The sequence below is a fragment of the Solanum lycopersicum genome, chromosome 1, assembly GCF_036512215.1.
Source record: "Solanum lycopersicum chromosome 1, SLM_r2.1".
In the NCBI taxonomy this organism is placed as follows: domain Eukaryota; kingdom Viridiplantae; phylum Streptophyta; class Magnoliopsida; order Solanales; family Solanaceae; genus Solanum; species Solanum lycopersicum.
This window is the reverse complement of record NC_090800.1, coordinates 73,575,869-73,592,668: the sequence shown is the minus strand read 5'-3', so window position 1 is coordinate 73,592,668 and position 16,800 is coordinate 73,575,869. Positions and strand designations below refer to the sequence as shown.

The window sequence follows — 16,800 nt, the reverse complement described above, 5'->3', positions numbered from 1 at the left end:
TCTTTGAATATTTAAAAAATTGCGCGGATTAATTTTGAAATTTTGAGACTTTCACTTATAAAATAAAAAAAAAATACATATTGAAAGATAATTGTAAATTCTGAAAAATATAATCTTAAGAACTAAATTTTTCAATTTTTTACATCAAAATGTTTTTGTTTTTGCAACTCCTTCAAGTTATAGTAGTATTAGTTGGTTCACTTTCATGAAATAGAGACTTTGTATTTATTTTTGTCAATGTATGCAATATCATATTAAATGAGGAAAAGGTATTAGATGAATTCTAATATGTGATGTGTTAGATGGATTTTTATTTTTATTTTTTTATTTTTTGAGGGAGGTAAGAGAACGTCGATGTGGTGATAAATACTATTTTAGTATCAATTAAAGTAATTTAATTATTAATAAAAAAATAAAACAAAAATGGTATCATTATAAGCTAGTATAATGAAAATAAAATATTAGATGTATATAATTACCGTTAAATCTGACAATAATAATATAATTATACCATTGTAATTAAAAAAATCAAAATAAAATAAATAAAAATCAAATACTTGTCACGGCGTCCGCTTGACAAATTTCTTTATAATTCATCTATTAAGGTTAGAAAATGGTTGGAACTATTCAGGCATATCAATTGTGCAAGTGAAGCTGGAAAATGAACTATAACATATAATGTATTTGCACTATTACCATCTTGGAATAACATTTTTTCTACGATAGCGCTATAAATGATGCACGATAAAAAACTATTCAATTTATCAATAACTTATATCATGTGAAAGGGGCTCAAGATCCAATTATGAAGCACTTGAAAATTATGATGAATTTGAATATATATATTCCAACAAAACTATGTACATAATCAACCAGATTATATTTAGTGAATCTTTGCAACTTAATGTATATAATGAAATTATCAAAAGAATTTTTTTTAACTTATATGTAATTCACTAGAGATAAGAAACGTAAAGAGAAGATGTGTATGATCAAAATATTTGACAATAAAAAGAAAAATAATTAAACAATAAAACTCTCAAGCATTTGACAATGATGTGTCAATATCAATAATGATTCATTTCATCATTTTGTCAATAGTAATAATTGAAATTTGTTTGTCTCCTAACCAAATAAAAATATTTGAATTGTTTAATTGATATGTGGTATTATCTATAGTTATATGTTATTCAATACAATTTAATTATGTTAAAGACATTTAGTTATTGATTGAATTTCAGAAGCTAGCAGTTAATTATTTAAAGACTATATTAAAGTACGTTAATTTTTATTTCATACGAATATAATTCTGATGGTTAATATTATTTTATTTTAAAAAAATATAAAAAAAATTGCCTACATAAGCAAATGCCAAACTTAGGACATTTTGGGTTGATTTTAAATACTGTATATTGAACTTTAATTCCAATTAAATAGACTTGTGAATTTCATTCACTATCTATAAGCAATCTTAATATCATTTGTGTGCTCTTTAGTAGAATAACTATGATATCAAAATAGGGTTTTCGAGAAGAACTTAGTTATTATTATTTTTATTATTATTATTATATGAACCTCAGGTCCGTCTACGTGGTATCACCACAAATTAAAATTTATTATTAATTTATTTATTTTTAAAACTAATTTTTTCTTTTTAAATAATTTATAATGGCACTTATAACAATTATACATTAATTATAAATGAATTATTAATCATGTCATATCATTAATCTCATACTTTAAAATAACATGACAAAATTAAAAATTAAGGTAATTTTTTTTTCTAGTTTTTTTTATTGACTATGATAGTACTAAAAGACGCACAAATAATATATCATTAGTAAATGCATACAAAAAAAATATCATCTTCTCAATTAATCATGTTATCTTTTGTTGTACTCTATGATATATTTTATTATCTACTGCATACCTATTGTGCATTTAAAATTATGGATCACATATATTGATTTAGGACACGAAAAAGTTATAATTCTAAGTGTTCTTTTAATTTATTTTTTTTATGTGCGATCACTTTTATTAGTTGTAATATTTTTTGATCTTATACAGCTGAATATATTAATATCAATCATTTTTTGTATTTAACATTTCACAATAGTAATAAAGTTTTTTTTTTAAAAAAAATTGATTATTAATTTATTAGCTTTTAAAACAACAATTAGTAAAATATGATTGCTTTTAGATTTTATGTTTGAATATTTTGTTTCTTAAGTAAACATGATTTCTATCTTAATTTCTTCTTAGATAATTAATAAGATTTAAACACCAAATTGCATTATAGGTGTATAATAGCTATTCCTATGGTAGCAAAATTTTTATTTTTATTTTTATTTTTATGTATAATCCTATTATGAAATAGTCACTAAATAGTATTATGTAAACATATATTAAGATAAACATTTGCATGTCTATTAGACTATTACACCCATTTTGTAGAATTTGCACTCTATTAATCCAACATTAACTTTCATATATTTAATTATTGCTTTTTTAGAACATACTTTCATTTTGGTAATAGTTTTCCTCTATTTCAACCATTCTATATATTTTAATATTTAACTGTATATTATTTAACATGGTCATATACCAATTTGATATTCACCAACATGTCTTATATGTACTTGTTCTATTTTTAGTATTTTATTTCTCCACAATTCAAACTTTTAATTGTTTTTTCTTATAATACATTTTGTAAGTAAATATCACATGTCATCAAATTTTATCTATAATAGTATTAGTTATCTTATTCACAATTAGAGCAAAACAAAGTATTAGTTTTCTTATTCATAATTAGAGCAAAACAAATTATGTATTTGATATTTATCTTTGATGTTTATTCACGTCTTATATCTATTTATTTTAAATTTCCTTTTTAGAACTTCTTCACAATTTAGACTTTTAATGGACACTCTAAATTATTTTCCCAATTAATACAATTTTGTTGGTAAATATCATATGTTATCAAATTTTAATCTACAATAGTACTAGGTAGCTTCTTCGTAATTAGAGCCAAAAACATCAATATGATATTCATCTTTGATGTTTATTGATGGTTACAATTTTTTTTTATTTTAATATCATGCAATTGTTTCTTCTATATATAAAATTAACAAGTAGAGAAGTCGTTAGCTACTAAATATAATACACTTGTTTATATGCATTTTTAATTAAAAGTTTTAAATTATATATATGTATTACTTCATATTTCATCTCACATAAAAATAATATACAATTTTCTTTTTTTATAAATCACACTGAATTTTACGTGAAGATGATATCTTATTACCTTAATCAATCGATCCTATTTGTTATAAATTTATAATCCTTAAAAATTAAAACAGTCATAAATTTTTGTAAAACTTTACTTCTTAACTGTTATTATGATAACGTGAAGATGATATCTTATTACCTTAATCAATCGATCCTATTTGTTATAAATTTATAATCCTTAAAAATTTAAAATAGTCATAAATTTTTGTAAGACTTTACTTCTTAACTGTTATTATGATAACGTGATCAAGATGTTGAGTTTGAAAGTTTTGAACATGTGGACAAGATTGTTTTATCTTAGCTAGCCTTTGATCCTAAATTTTGAATTAAATATTTAAATTTGTCTTTAAATATATGTTCGACCATAAAACTTGATCAAATTTTTAAAAAATAGTAAAAACTGATTCGGGAGAAATTTATTTACTCACAAAAACTAAAATATTTTCAGTTTAAATTTTAAAAATCACAACTTCAAGATTCCAATTTTTATTTTTTACTTTAACATGACCAAATATATATATTTTTAATAGAAATAAGAAATGGAGTAATTGTTAAGTTAACTGATATGAGAATACAAGTATACTTATAATAAACTTTGTTGTAAATTTTTTTTCCAAATCTTCCCAAAATCCTCTCCAATGGCGGGTCTCTACACCTCTCTCAGACCCCAACCACCATCTTCTTCTTCTTCATCTTCACAGCAATCTTTCTTCTCGAAGCTTCTTCTTCTCCTTACAATCCTTCCTCTATCTTTGGCTGTTTTTGCTTTTTTTCTTCAATGGCGTGGTGGTGGAGTTGACGATCCAATCTCTCGATGGTCTCCTGAAGAGTCTCATAAGTTTCCGGGCATGGACACTTCTCCTTTAGCCACTGTTGCTCACTCTTCTCAGTCATCAGATTGTTCTCTTCTTGCTCATACCAATACGCCGTCGTTCCCTTACTATAAAGACTGGAAATTTAAACTTCATCCAGATCTCAAACCCAAGGTTTTTTTTTTTTCGTTGTTTTTGATTTAATTTGTTTGTGGGGTTTTTGAATTTTGATCGATCTCAAATGGGTTTTGCTGGAATTTGTTATTTTAGCTAATATGGAGTGTATCGCAGATTTTTCTTTCGTTTTGCATCTTCTAGTTACCTTCTAGCAAATGAGTAGCTCTACTGCTTAACTGGGTTCTTCTATTTGTTTATTTTTATGAATTAAGTATATTATGAAGTAAATGAGACGTTATTCACATAAGATTTGTTAATGGTAGATTCAAGGAGTGCATAGTTTGTATAAACAAGAGGCTTTAAAAGGACCTATAGGATGCACATTGTTAATCCTAAATTTCATGTAGATCAGTTGCAGATTGATCATCCCTGTTTCTCTACAGTTCTTTTTTCTTCTCTTTTCTTTCTGGCAAACACAACAAAATAGATCCCCTATGGATGCTTGGTCATGATGGGATGCTTAAAATTGTCCCAGTGTTTGCGAGGAGTCGTTGAGTGTAATTAGAGATCAGCATGCTGATAATAACTGTTGCGAGGAATCTTTCATTATTGAACATTGTAATGAAAGGTTGCCAAGTAGAGGTAAATGGATGGTGAGTATATATGCCGAACCCAACTAGCTTGAGATTTGAGTGGTTGATGTTGTAAATACGGAAAAATAACTTAATAAGTATCAGGGAAATGGTTCTTACAGTTTTTTCCCTTTTTGATCTCCTTCAACCAAAGGATGTCTCCTGAGATTCTGTTGTGCAGCTTTTCCTAGTTAAGAGTTAATAACATGCCTTTCTATACTCATTCTTGCCCTAACAGAGCTAGGATTATTTGATACTAAAACAAGTTTGTTCAGTTTTGTTTACACTATCATTTAACTCTGTCATGTTTCTCTATATTATGCAGATATGTATTACAACCAGTACATCTGCTGGCCTAGAGCAGATTTTACCGTGGATGTTCTATCATAAAGTAATTGGGGTAACATCATTTTTGCTTTTTGTGGAAGGGAAGGCGGCATCTCCTGATGTTTCTAAAGTCCTTGAATCCATTCCAGTAAGTCCCCCAACCTGTATTCACCTTCTCAATGAATTTTAGGATTCATCAATACGATCTTGAAATTGTGTGGGGTGCGATTGCGATTAAGCTCCTGCCTCTCCTTACCTTACCTTCAATAACCTCTATCTAGATGTTTTCAAGAATAACAATTCATTTGGGTGCTGTTATGAAAAGTATTACTTCTCATGCAATTTCATAACCTTCTTTTTCTTTTAAGTTAGAGCTGAGCCGTTATGGTCCAAATCCATTTTACCCACCTATTAAGGTTCAAGTGACATTTTTCTTTTCTCAAACATGGGTTTTGTTTGATCTGCAGGGAGTAAAAGTAATATACAGAACAAGAAAGCTAGAGGAGCAACAAGCCAAAAGGTCTGTCCCTTGACATTTTATGATTGTTCTAAGGATGGCTATAATTTCCCGTACTTCGTTTGTTCAGGCTCAAGCCAAATTTGTGAGACACAGTTAAACGTTGTTACTTATTTTTCTGTTGGCTATAATTGTGTGAGGAACAGTTAGAATTAAGTAGACATACAATTTATTTTGATCATGGAATATTTCTAAAAATATAAGAATTTGTTGATTGGTTTTGGTGAGGCTGAAATCATAGAAAAAATTAATAAGGGCTATAAAATATCAAAAGATATGTTTTGGTGCTTGATTTTTTTCTTCTTATGTGCATCTTTTCATTGTTTCTGTGACTGTAATAATTCCTTCGTGTTTAAGTTGTGAAAATTGGCTAAATTTTCTCTCCTTTTAGCATTGGCGTGCTATTTTCTTTACATATGTTTTACTGACATGCATTTTCTAATTTTGATCTGGCTTGATTGGAATGATATGTGGCCATCAAATTTTGTTAATGCTTGTACTCATTGGCATGCATTTTCTAACTTTGATCTGGTTTGATGGGAATGAGATGTGCCCTTCAAGTTCTGTTAATGCTTGTACTTATCACATGTGCACATCTGACGTGTCTGCTTATGTTTGACTGATGTCCTTTTTTCTCATTTTGTTCTAGCCGGATTTGGAATGAAACGTGGCTGTCCAGTTTCTTTTATAAACCTTGCAATTACGAGCTCTTTGTGAAGCAATCTCTTAATATGGAGATGGCCATAGTGATGGCAAGGGTATGAACTCTTCTACTTTTGCGTTGGCTATCATTCTAAGTCATTGTTGCTGATCCATGTACATGTCGAAATGTCAGGATGCTGGTATGGATTGGATAATTCATCTAGACACAGATGAGTTAATACACCCGGCCGGTGCTCGAGAGTATTCTTTGAGGCAGTTGCTTCTTGACGTGCCTTCAAACGTTGACATGGTTATCTTTCCTAACTATGTAAGTTGATTGGGAAGTGTTCTGGAAACAGCTATTTATGTGTAGCGCATACCTGATTAGTTCTCAGTACATGTTGTTTACCATTGGAACTGTCATCAAGTATTTTAATTGTTTTTTTTTTCTAAATTCAGGAGAGCAGTGTTGAACGAGAGGACATCAAGGATCCTTTTACAGAGGTAAGTTGTACACTTGGACTTGCTATTCATTATTTGTTACTGCACATTGTCGTTTATGGGAGAGACTACTTTAATCATTGTGATATGAAAAGATGCATTAGCATATTTCTGTTGGTTCAGCTATTTAAGTACATCATTCTCAATAAAAAAGCTATCTAAGTACAGTAAGCAATTGAGTAATAATTTGTCTAATCCTGTAAATATTCTATCTTCCTATATGTTAATTGTCTTTCAACTGTTTGACTATGACAAATATCATTGAGGTAAACCGTAAATAAATAAGGAAAACTCTTATTCTGTTATGTTGTTACCCCCATGATCAGAATCTTCTGAAGTGCTTTTGTCATATTCCGGTGCTTATCAAAGCTATGTGAATTAAGCTTGGTTATGACCTGAAACTGTTTTCTTTTGTTGTCTTTTCCTATGTGCCCATCATAATAGGTATCAATGTTCAAGAAGAATTATGACCATCTAACGAAGGATACATATTTTGGCATGTATAAAGAAGCAACCCGTGGCAATCCAAATTACTTTTTGACGTATGGAAATGGTAAAGCAGCTGCTCGAGTTCAGGACCATCTTCGTCCCAATGGGGCTCATCGATGGCATAATTACATGAAAACTCCAAAGTATGTTTGCCCTCTATAGTCTCTCACATACTAACCTGTCTATTATGCTTTTGGCCCTAAGCTTATTGGATGTTAGAGGGATAATTTTCAATTGTTCCATATTCCCGTGCTCTCTGGAAAGCTATGAATGTTACAAACTTTTTCCTTGTATACTGGTATTCTAGAAGAAGGCCATCATATTAAATTTTATTCAACATATGACAGGGAGATCAAATTGGAGGAGGCTGCTGTTCTGCATTACACATATTCCAAGTTTTCTGACTTGACTTCAAGACGAGATAGATGTGGTTGCAAGCCCACAAAGGAGGATGTGAAGAGATGCTTCATGTTGGAATTTGATAGATCTGTGAGTTACTCCTCCTTTTTCTATTTTTCATTTTAGGTGGAAATAAGACGATGCTTTTTCTTTTACTTTGTGTTTACAAGTGTACTGCTGGATAATATAGTTTCATAATGGTTACCTTTTCATGGTTGTTGCTGGAGAGGACTTGTTTTTAAGTCTAATCTGTATTTGGATCTTCTAATTATTTTATTTAAATTGCTAGTTATGCTACTAGGTTTCAGGAAAGATGTGTGGGTGGAACAGTAGGTAAGGGGAAGCTGCCAACTTGAGTTTATTAGATTAGTAATGCTAAATGTCTTCAGCATTTAGATGCATACTTTAAGGTCAAATAGAGATTATTTCAAATAGATTAAGAGTATTAGACTACTGGTGTTTTCTCTATTTTGGCTCCCTCCTTGTGGGTAAGGGGAGAGGCTCGTTAATTTACTGTTTTTAAGATGAGAGTTTTATTTTTTTTGGTACTCTGCTGTGGACTGTTTTCTTGAGCCGAGGGGCTATCAGAAACATTCTCTAAATCGTGAGGTAGCGGTAAGGTCTGCGTACACTTTATGACTCTACCTGCCCTAGACTCCACTTTGTGAGACTACACGGGGTATGTTGTTGTAAACTTTTTGGTGCTCTGGTTGTTGGAGAATTAATCTCAGGCAACATCCATATATTGGTTTTGTGCAAATAATTCTAAAGTCAAATTTTACATAAATTGTTCAAATAAAATGCAGGCTTCCCACTCTGCTTCTGTGGGGAAAAGTTTTTACTATCAGTTGACAATTTATGATCTAGTGTGAACTATTATGTTTTATATTCTTGAGTTTGATAGTTTATGAACTAATATGTTCAAAGGTGTGATAAAATGTTTTATCTTCTCCAGGCATTTATTATTGCTTCAACTGCTACAGAGGATGAGATGTTAAGCTGGTAATTTCTAATCTGAATAGCAGCGAAATCCAATTTAATCTTGCTTAGCTCCCTTTTGTACCACTGAGTTGGCTTATTGGACTAGTTATGTGCTCGAGTTGTTCATCAATGTAGTTACTCTGTAGCTCTGAATATATTTCTTTTCGTTGGTCAGGTACCGTGAACATGTCGTATGGACTGACAAAGCGATGAACCTGAAACTGTTGAGGAAAGGCATTTTAACCCGTATTTATGCTCCCATGGTAAGCCTGGACAGCCCGACTTTGGAGATCTTTTTTCTTTGAGCCTAAGTGCAATTTTCTGAAATGGGAAAAAGAGGTTGTTAAGCTAGGGAAAAGTTTTGAACAAGAACTGTCACCTTAGAAGTTAGAACAAAAATACCTTCCTGTCATATTACAATTCCTTAGAACACAAAAATAGTGTCCTTTGAAATGAGTACATATGTCTAGCATCAATTTCAATCAGAAAAATATGTCCTGGATATTATTTATAACGTGACGAAAAGAGATGCTCTAGATATCATTGCTGTCTCTAGATGGAAGAATTTAGGGTGTGGGAGGACATCCTTGGAGAACTAATTCACGCAGGAAGCTCTAGTCCGTGATTAGTTGAGTTGGCATGTCAGAGTTACATGCGATATACATTTTAGGGGAGTTTCCATAGGCTGGGCTGGGATAAAATTGATGCAACATGGATGTCTGGGTTGGGCATGTCACAGTTCCAACCTTTCCTTTGACACAAAACATGGTATTTAAGTGGGACTACTTGGCGGGCCCATGTTCCTTTGTGTTCTGAACCTTTGAGGACAATTACGATCGGGCCAACTTGCATGAGATTTCTAGGTTATATATAAAAAACTAGGATGAAGTAGAAAATCAGCGTGCAACGATGGAAAATGAAAAGGTTTATGGCCATGGCAATTCAAATGGAGCCATAAAATGACAACTTTGGAGTCCCTGAATATGGAGTAAGAGTTAGTGTTGGGAAATGTAGATCCTTCCATCTTCTGCTCCAGCAATCTGTTTGTCTGTTTTCTAGTGAGACAGGGCTCACACTCTGTTCTCTTGCTATGGTCCTGATCAGTGTGTGTTACCCCTAGAACAGTCGGAAATATCTTTATAGCTCATTCCAATGATATTAATTGTTATCTATTTTGTATGTGCAGGTTATTGTCCAAGGTTTGAGGGAGAGTGGTGTTTTTAGTTCTATTGTTTTATCTGCTCAAGAATCTCTATCGAAGGACAAATTCTTAGCATCCTTTGAAAGCAACAGTTCATCAAAGGCTGCTGCCTCGGAGTCACTTCCTTCCAGAAAGATTGGTAGAAATCAACATTCTCAAGCTGCGAGGAGAGTCTTAGCGGGAAGTGGTTCCCTCTTTGAATTTCATGTCGAAGCTGTCCCCCCACAGTCTCCCCCAGGCATAGATGCAGATGTGTGATAACTGAAGCGTAATTGTTCTCCTCCTTTCATGGCTTCTGCTGCTTGGATGAATGCCGAACATCCAATGTCTTGATTTGTATCAGTGTGTAATATAGCTAAAGAATGTAAGCTAGCAGATTCATGGGCTGGGGGGCTTGTTCTTGCTTTGGTTTTATGGTTGTTATTCCCGATCATTACCCAAGCGGAGGTGTAGAGTTATGTTGGTGGAAGGAAGTACAGAGAAGAAGCATAGAGATGTTTGAGAATTGGGTGGGAGATTGTTTTTTCCAGAGCTCCAACTATATGATATATGGAGATGAGGGGTTATTCTTAATGTATAGTGTAATTTGACCTCTAACAAGTTGATTATTTTCGATGAATCACATGCTGTTCACTGAGATCATTCCCCTCTTAAATTAAATGCTGAGTTTCGGATCATTGTAAAGCTTGGATAAAGAGATTAAGCAATTAATTATACTATTTAATTACTCATCGTAGCAATAGTATGTTATAATTATCACTTGCTATTAACATTATATATTAATTATGTGGGCTGATTTCAAATTTGTATAATTAGTCATGTTTGTATATGTATAATTTGCCAGAATATATAAATACATGTGTATAATATATAATTATTTAACCTATCTGTCTTTTTCTCGCTCGCCTCTTCTCCCTCTCTCAATATTGCTCGTCTCTCTTCTCCCTATCCTAATCGCTTGCCATATATACAAATGCATATGTATAATATACAATTATATACATATATAATTCACATCTCTCACTCTCGATTCTCTCTTTCTCGCCTCTCTCTTCTCTCTCAATCTCGCTTGTCTCTCTCCTCCCTCTCCCAATTCCTCTTGCCATATATACAAATACATATATATGGTATACAATTATCTAATCATTATACATATACAATTCACATTTCTCCACTCTTTTTCCCCTCTCTCTCCCGGTCTCTCTCGCCTCTCTCTTGTATATAACATATAACTATGAATTGTAATTATCAAAATATAGTTATGAAGAGTAATTAGACTATTTTGAGTGGTTCTCTCTCGCCTCTCTCCTCTATATAAGATATAACTATGAATTGTAATTATCAAAATATAGTTATGAAGAGTAATTAGACTATTTTGAGTGGTTCTCTCTCGCCTCTCTCCTCTATATAAGATATAACTATGAATTGTAATTATCAAAATATAGTTATGAAGAGTAATTAGACTATTTTAAGTGGTTATATGTGAAAGTTTTCCGACACTTAGTTAATTTTAAATTTCCTCATAACATATTTAAGAGTTTACGATAAAGAAAATGTTTAAAATATCTCGATATATAATTTTTTTACGCACTCTAAGATCAGAAGCGAGTATCATTTGCGCCAATTGTCTGGGTAAAAAGAAAATAAAGAAACGATAACGAACTGAAATTTCAACCAACCAGTGGTGGCGAGTATGATACTTACCAATTCACTCTCCTCTTCTACTTTTCTCCGATTCAATAACCTGCAACTGCAACAGCAGCAGCTGCTGTTTGTGGATTCTTCTTCACGTATTCTTCAATTGAAGAAGAAGAGCAGAGGGTTATCAATGGTGACTCGTGCTGGTGGAATTAGTTCGGGCAGTTATATATTTGCTTTGGTATTTCCACTCTCTCTCCTTGCTATCACCATCTTCACTTCTGCCCGTGTTGCTGATAACCTCGACCAGAAATTTCTAGAAGAGGTAAATTACATAATCCCATTTGCCCCAAACCAATTTTATCATTTGCTTTATTCCGGGCTAGACTAAACCTTCAAATTGTGTGGTTAAGAGATGTGTGTAAATATTTATTAAACCTAAATTCTATCTCATAATTTTAGGGCGAAGCGGGTGTTGCTTGATATCAGAAAAGGGTGGCTCCACCCGCTCTTTTTTGACCACTGGGCTGCACCCTTGGGTGACTCAAGTAATTTTTCGCATTAGGCTCATTCACTCTTGTTTCGTTGATTTTTGATTCGACACGATATGTAGTAAAACTTTATGAAATGTTATATAGTTTTTGGAAGTGAAGTAAAGGAAAATTGTGGAAGCATGAGTAATTACATCTGTTTCAACTTATATATTAACATTTCAATCCTGTTGTTTTAATTTTGTCACTAACATCAATATTTTATAGGTTTTGGATTAATTCTTGGGTGGAGGGAGGGGATTGATGAAATTTGAGGTCTAGGCGAAAATTTCTCATGCTAGATTTGTATTAGTTGCCATTCATCAAGTTAAAGTTTCATGGGAGAGGTTGGAGGTTTTATTCAGTTACTGCTATACTATAGTATGGTTGGAGGAAAAATATATTTTCTTTTGCTGGCGACTGGTGAGATAAGTTTGTGTCTGTAAGGTGGGAAGAGGGGTGGGGGTAATGGAGGGGAAGTGGATAGAAGTGAGAGCTAGAACAAGATAGGGAACTGAGAATATATCGCCAGAATAGATGCTAACAGTCTTGGCTATATCAACTCCACTAAAGCTAAGCAGGCTTATTATTGGCATAACAATGCAAATGCTACTGGAAAAGCTTAGATGGGTTTTGTTTTAGAGTTCACAAAATTCAGTTTTTGCAAAATGTAAAACAAACACCACCTTCTGACAGGTAGTTCTTGGTTGACACTTGACATATGCTGACATGGGCTGTCTTCTGTTTTGTGATTATTTGTTTGTCTAACTGTTGGTTTTTAGAGTGGACCATGCTACTTGATTTCTATGGACTTAACATTTTGGATTTTCCCCTGAATTGGAGTTCTAGCTTTTAGCATAGTTCTACGAGGCTTGAAGTACCAAGGCATCAGTAATTCCCTAGGCAAAGAAAACCGATAGGTATAAGATGTTCCTAGACGATTATATATGTCATTATATCAAGTGATCATGCTAAGAAAATGAATGTTGAGCGGAGTGAGCATAACTTGATGTTGTCCTTAACCTTTTTGTAGAATGTCTGCTAGGAGGAAACTGAAAACAATTTGGCTCTCTGCTAGGAGGAAACTGAAAACAATTTGGCTCTGCTAAGTCAATTTAGGTTGGACATATATATTTGCTGCATGAGAAAATTAGTATTACATATGTCAAAGCTTCGTGCGATTTGCACCTATAACATTTGAATTTTCAAATACTTCATGGAGTAGTCAGTATGAGTAAAACTAATAGGAATGATCATATTATCAGGGAATACTTAAATGCTAGGATCAACAACATAATGTACTTTCAAGGTGCTTCGTCATAAAATTGATCGATCCAGGTCCCATTCTGTTATGCTGCGCTCACTTCATATTTCTGACAGAGGAGTACTAAGGGGGCTAAAGTCTATGAATTGTTATGAGGAGTGTTCATGAGTTGACTAACTTGTTTCTCTTTGAAAGAATTAATGGTTTTATGCTTTTATATCCCTAGACATGACATCAATCACTGCATTGAAGGTCGCCAGTGCATAGTCTTGATTTAATGTAGATAAGAGTTACACACATATAATGTTTAGAACAATCATACACTTCTTAATCTCTTATGAAGTAAAAAGACTGCAAAGATTTATGTAATGTACATGACAATGTTGGACACCTAGAAATTGGTGGTTTCTTACAGTTAAAAGATGCTTATCTTTGGCATATATCACAATGTGATTTCAATGGGACATCAGAGTTAAACAATTTTATAAATCCAGTTGAGTATAAAACTGGAGATGGAAGAAAAAGAAGAAACATATCAATCATTAAGAAACTGAAATGGTGTCATGTCCTTTAATTGGAGTTGAATTCATGCAAGAAACCCACACACACAGAGACCTGCAGCATGCTCATGAACATGTATGCACCCTGCACCCATTATAAGCTACAAAAAGAAAATACTGAAAAAATGTTCCCTCGTGAACTTCGATCACATCATTTGCTGAAAACTTTGTTTTTTAGTTATCTTTGCCCTACCTTGGTCATCATTACTTTGCACCTGTAGTAACTGCATTGTATTACAATTCATCCCATTGCCACCCCCTCCCTTTTCTCTAGTGTTGCTTATCACACTTATGGATTCTTCTTCTGTCCTTTTAACTTTTATATGCCTAACAATTAAAGAGAATAAATGGGATTATTTTGAAGAAATTCATACTTCCTGACTTCCTGAGGAAATCGTTGCGTACACATTATAACATTTTGATTTGAGTCTAATTCTACTTCTCTTGTTGAATTGACAGCTTGCTGTAAATGAAACTATAGCAGAAGGTGAGGAAGATGATGGCAGTGCAGTCACTCCGTTAGAGGAAAAACCAGCAACTCCTCGTACACGCAATCGACCCAAACGGGAAGTCGAACCTTCATCTAAGTAGTGTTTACTTTGTTAAAGGTGAATTGATAATCTACAGAGTGGTTTCTTTAGCACTTTGTCCTTCACTATTTATCATTAATTAGCTAGAAAAAATGTCTTTATTCACCAATACTTTAAGTGACTAATTCGAAATATAACAGTATATGTGTATGAAGAGCTATTTATTTTACTAAAGATATAGCCAACTTCAACTATAGAATCCATTTTGAGGTTATCGATAAGAAACAATAACTTATAATCCACCAATAAAATTTTACTTCATCAGTTCCATATTACTAGTCTACTTTCCCTTTTACATATAAGTATTTTTACTAATTTATTGTTCAAACTCTTTTCAAGTAATGTGGATAAGTAATATAGAACAAACAGAATTTATAATAGTAAAGTTGTAACTATTTAATTAATAAAATACAGAAATCACATACTTTTGAGATAAAATTGTAAATTTATCCTTTAAAAATTTATAATTACAAAAATCCCTCAAATTGATACATTAATGGAGGCAGAGGCGAACCCAAAATTTGAAGGCTTTGGGTGCACCAATATAATTATATCTCAAATATAAGGTCTAAGAATAAAAAGAGGCTTTAATGGGATTCAAACTTTGGTCTAGAGGGTGGTATCTCTAGCTTCTAGCAATTGCGCTAGGGTACTTCTATGCTTTTTATGAGTGCACTATTAAATATATCTTAATTTCTATCCGTTTTCAAAATAGATATACATATATACATATGATATTTTCGGAAGTTATGGTGTGAATCCGCCCCTGAATGGAGGGTTCGAATACTTTAATGACCAAAAAGTCAACACACTGATATATTAAAAAGAGAGTTGAATACACGCCCTGATACATTAAAAAGAGGGTCGAATACGTTAATGGAGCGTCAGATACATTAATGACATTTTTTACTTGTACTTAAGAGAAAAATAAGAAATTTTAAAAATTTATAAAACTTATAAGAATAATAATAATAAAAAAAAACTAAAATGTAAAATTTCTGTAATTATTCCTTTAATTATTTATTGTCACAGTTGTTACCAATGATAACAAAAAACAAAAGGAATTAGCTTTGTCATTTTAATTTTACAATCTAAGAAGATAAATGAATTCGTAGATAGGCATGTCTTAAAAAATGGGAGCAAATTTATTGATAATTGATTTTTTTAATTTCTTTATTTCGTCTCAAAAAATTACTACTTTTTTTTGTTTGTTTAATTTACGTGATCGAATTCAAAGTGTGAGATAAAATAATCAATTTGTGATGTGAATTAAGACGTATAATCTTTATATAGTTTTTCTAAAAAAAAATTAACATATTTAGAAATCACTTAAAAAGTATACTAAGTTATCATAATTAATAATCGAAGTATTAGAAACATATTTGAATATAAGAAAGCATTTTTGACTTTCCATATATAACTAGGTTTTCCCAATTTATTTAACAGCTTTGAAAACAAAATAGAAATTAATACAAAAATATTACTTCCTCCATCCCATTTTATGTGACATCATCTCTTTTTTTGGTCAGTCCCAAAAAGAATGTCACATTTCCTTATATAGTAAGTATTTAAAGATATAATTTCTCTTTTTCCCGGACCCACTTAATTTTCTAATACATTCATGAGGAGAGAGAAAAGTGAGTTACTTTTTTGAAAGACAATTTAGTAAACATTTCAAAGTCTTCATTATTTCTTAAACTCTGTGCCGAGTCAAATATTACCACATAAAAATAGAACGAAGGGAGCAATAGTTTCCTTGACGATAAAAAGATATTAGGAAACTTTTTTCTTTTACGTGTGGATCAATTTTGGACAACCCTATAAAATGTGATTTGATGCTAAAGACTACTCACAAATATATTTGTAAAATGTGATTTGATGCTAAAGACTACTCACAAATATATTTGTTAGAACAAACAAACATTGATCAAAGTAATTTTGCGTTTAGATTTAGAGAATATGTTTATGAATGAATTTTCAATAAAGAATATTATTGAATTTGCGATTGGTGTTGTTGAAGCCAATTATACAACACAGCGTAGAGAGATAGGATGTTAATGAATTGAGGGATATATAATTAAAGAAGCAATTGTTGAAGAAAAGAGTGTTGAGTGCTTTAAATTTCTGTTATTCACTACCTGCTCTAGGTTACTAATCTTATTACTCTCAATTTACTCTTTAGAGGTAATATTGCTCAATTTGCAAAGTGTACTTACTACTAAAGGAACTTGGAAAACTATACATACTGTATTGTTCAAAAGAAAATCAAACTACTGAGATGTACTTTATACACTACTTGAATAAAAGATGGA

General features: G+C 31.8%; 2 protein-coding genes across 2 annotated transcripts; both read left to right on the top strand.

The window, feature by feature from the left end:
- The first annotated feature begins 3,846 nt into the window (after positions 1-3,846).
- Positions 3,847-10,543, top strand: LOC101258301 (glycosyltransferase-like KOBITO 1). Its single transcript, XM_004229125.5, has 11 exons — positions 3,847-4,274; positions 5,175-5,324; positions 5,644-5,696; positions 6,343-6,451; positions 6,529-6,663; positions 6,795-6,839; positions 7,281-7,468; positions 7,673-7,814; positions 8,680-8,726; positions 8,881-8,968; positions 9,892-10,543. Exons 1-11 carry the CDS (start codon positions 3,927-3,929, stop codon positions 10,162-10,164), a joined length of 1,578 nt encoding a protein of 525 aa, XP_004229173.1. The 5' UTR covers positions 3,847-3,926; the 3' UTR covers positions 10,165-10,543.
- A 985-nt stretch (positions 10,544-11,528) lies between these two features.
- LOC101258592 (HIGH CHLOROPHYLL FLUORESCENCE 153-like protein) lies at positions 11,529-14,758 on the top strand. Its single transcript, NM_001346453.1, has 2 exons — positions 11,529-11,869; positions 14,358-14,758. Exons 1-2 carry the CDS (start codon positions 11,600-11,602, stop codon positions 14,487-14,489), a joined length of 402 nt encoding a protein of 133 aa, NP_001333382.1. The 5' UTR covers positions 11,529-11,599; the 3' UTR covers positions 14,490-14,758.
- The last annotated feature ends 2,042 nt before the right edge of the window (positions 14,759-16,800 follow it).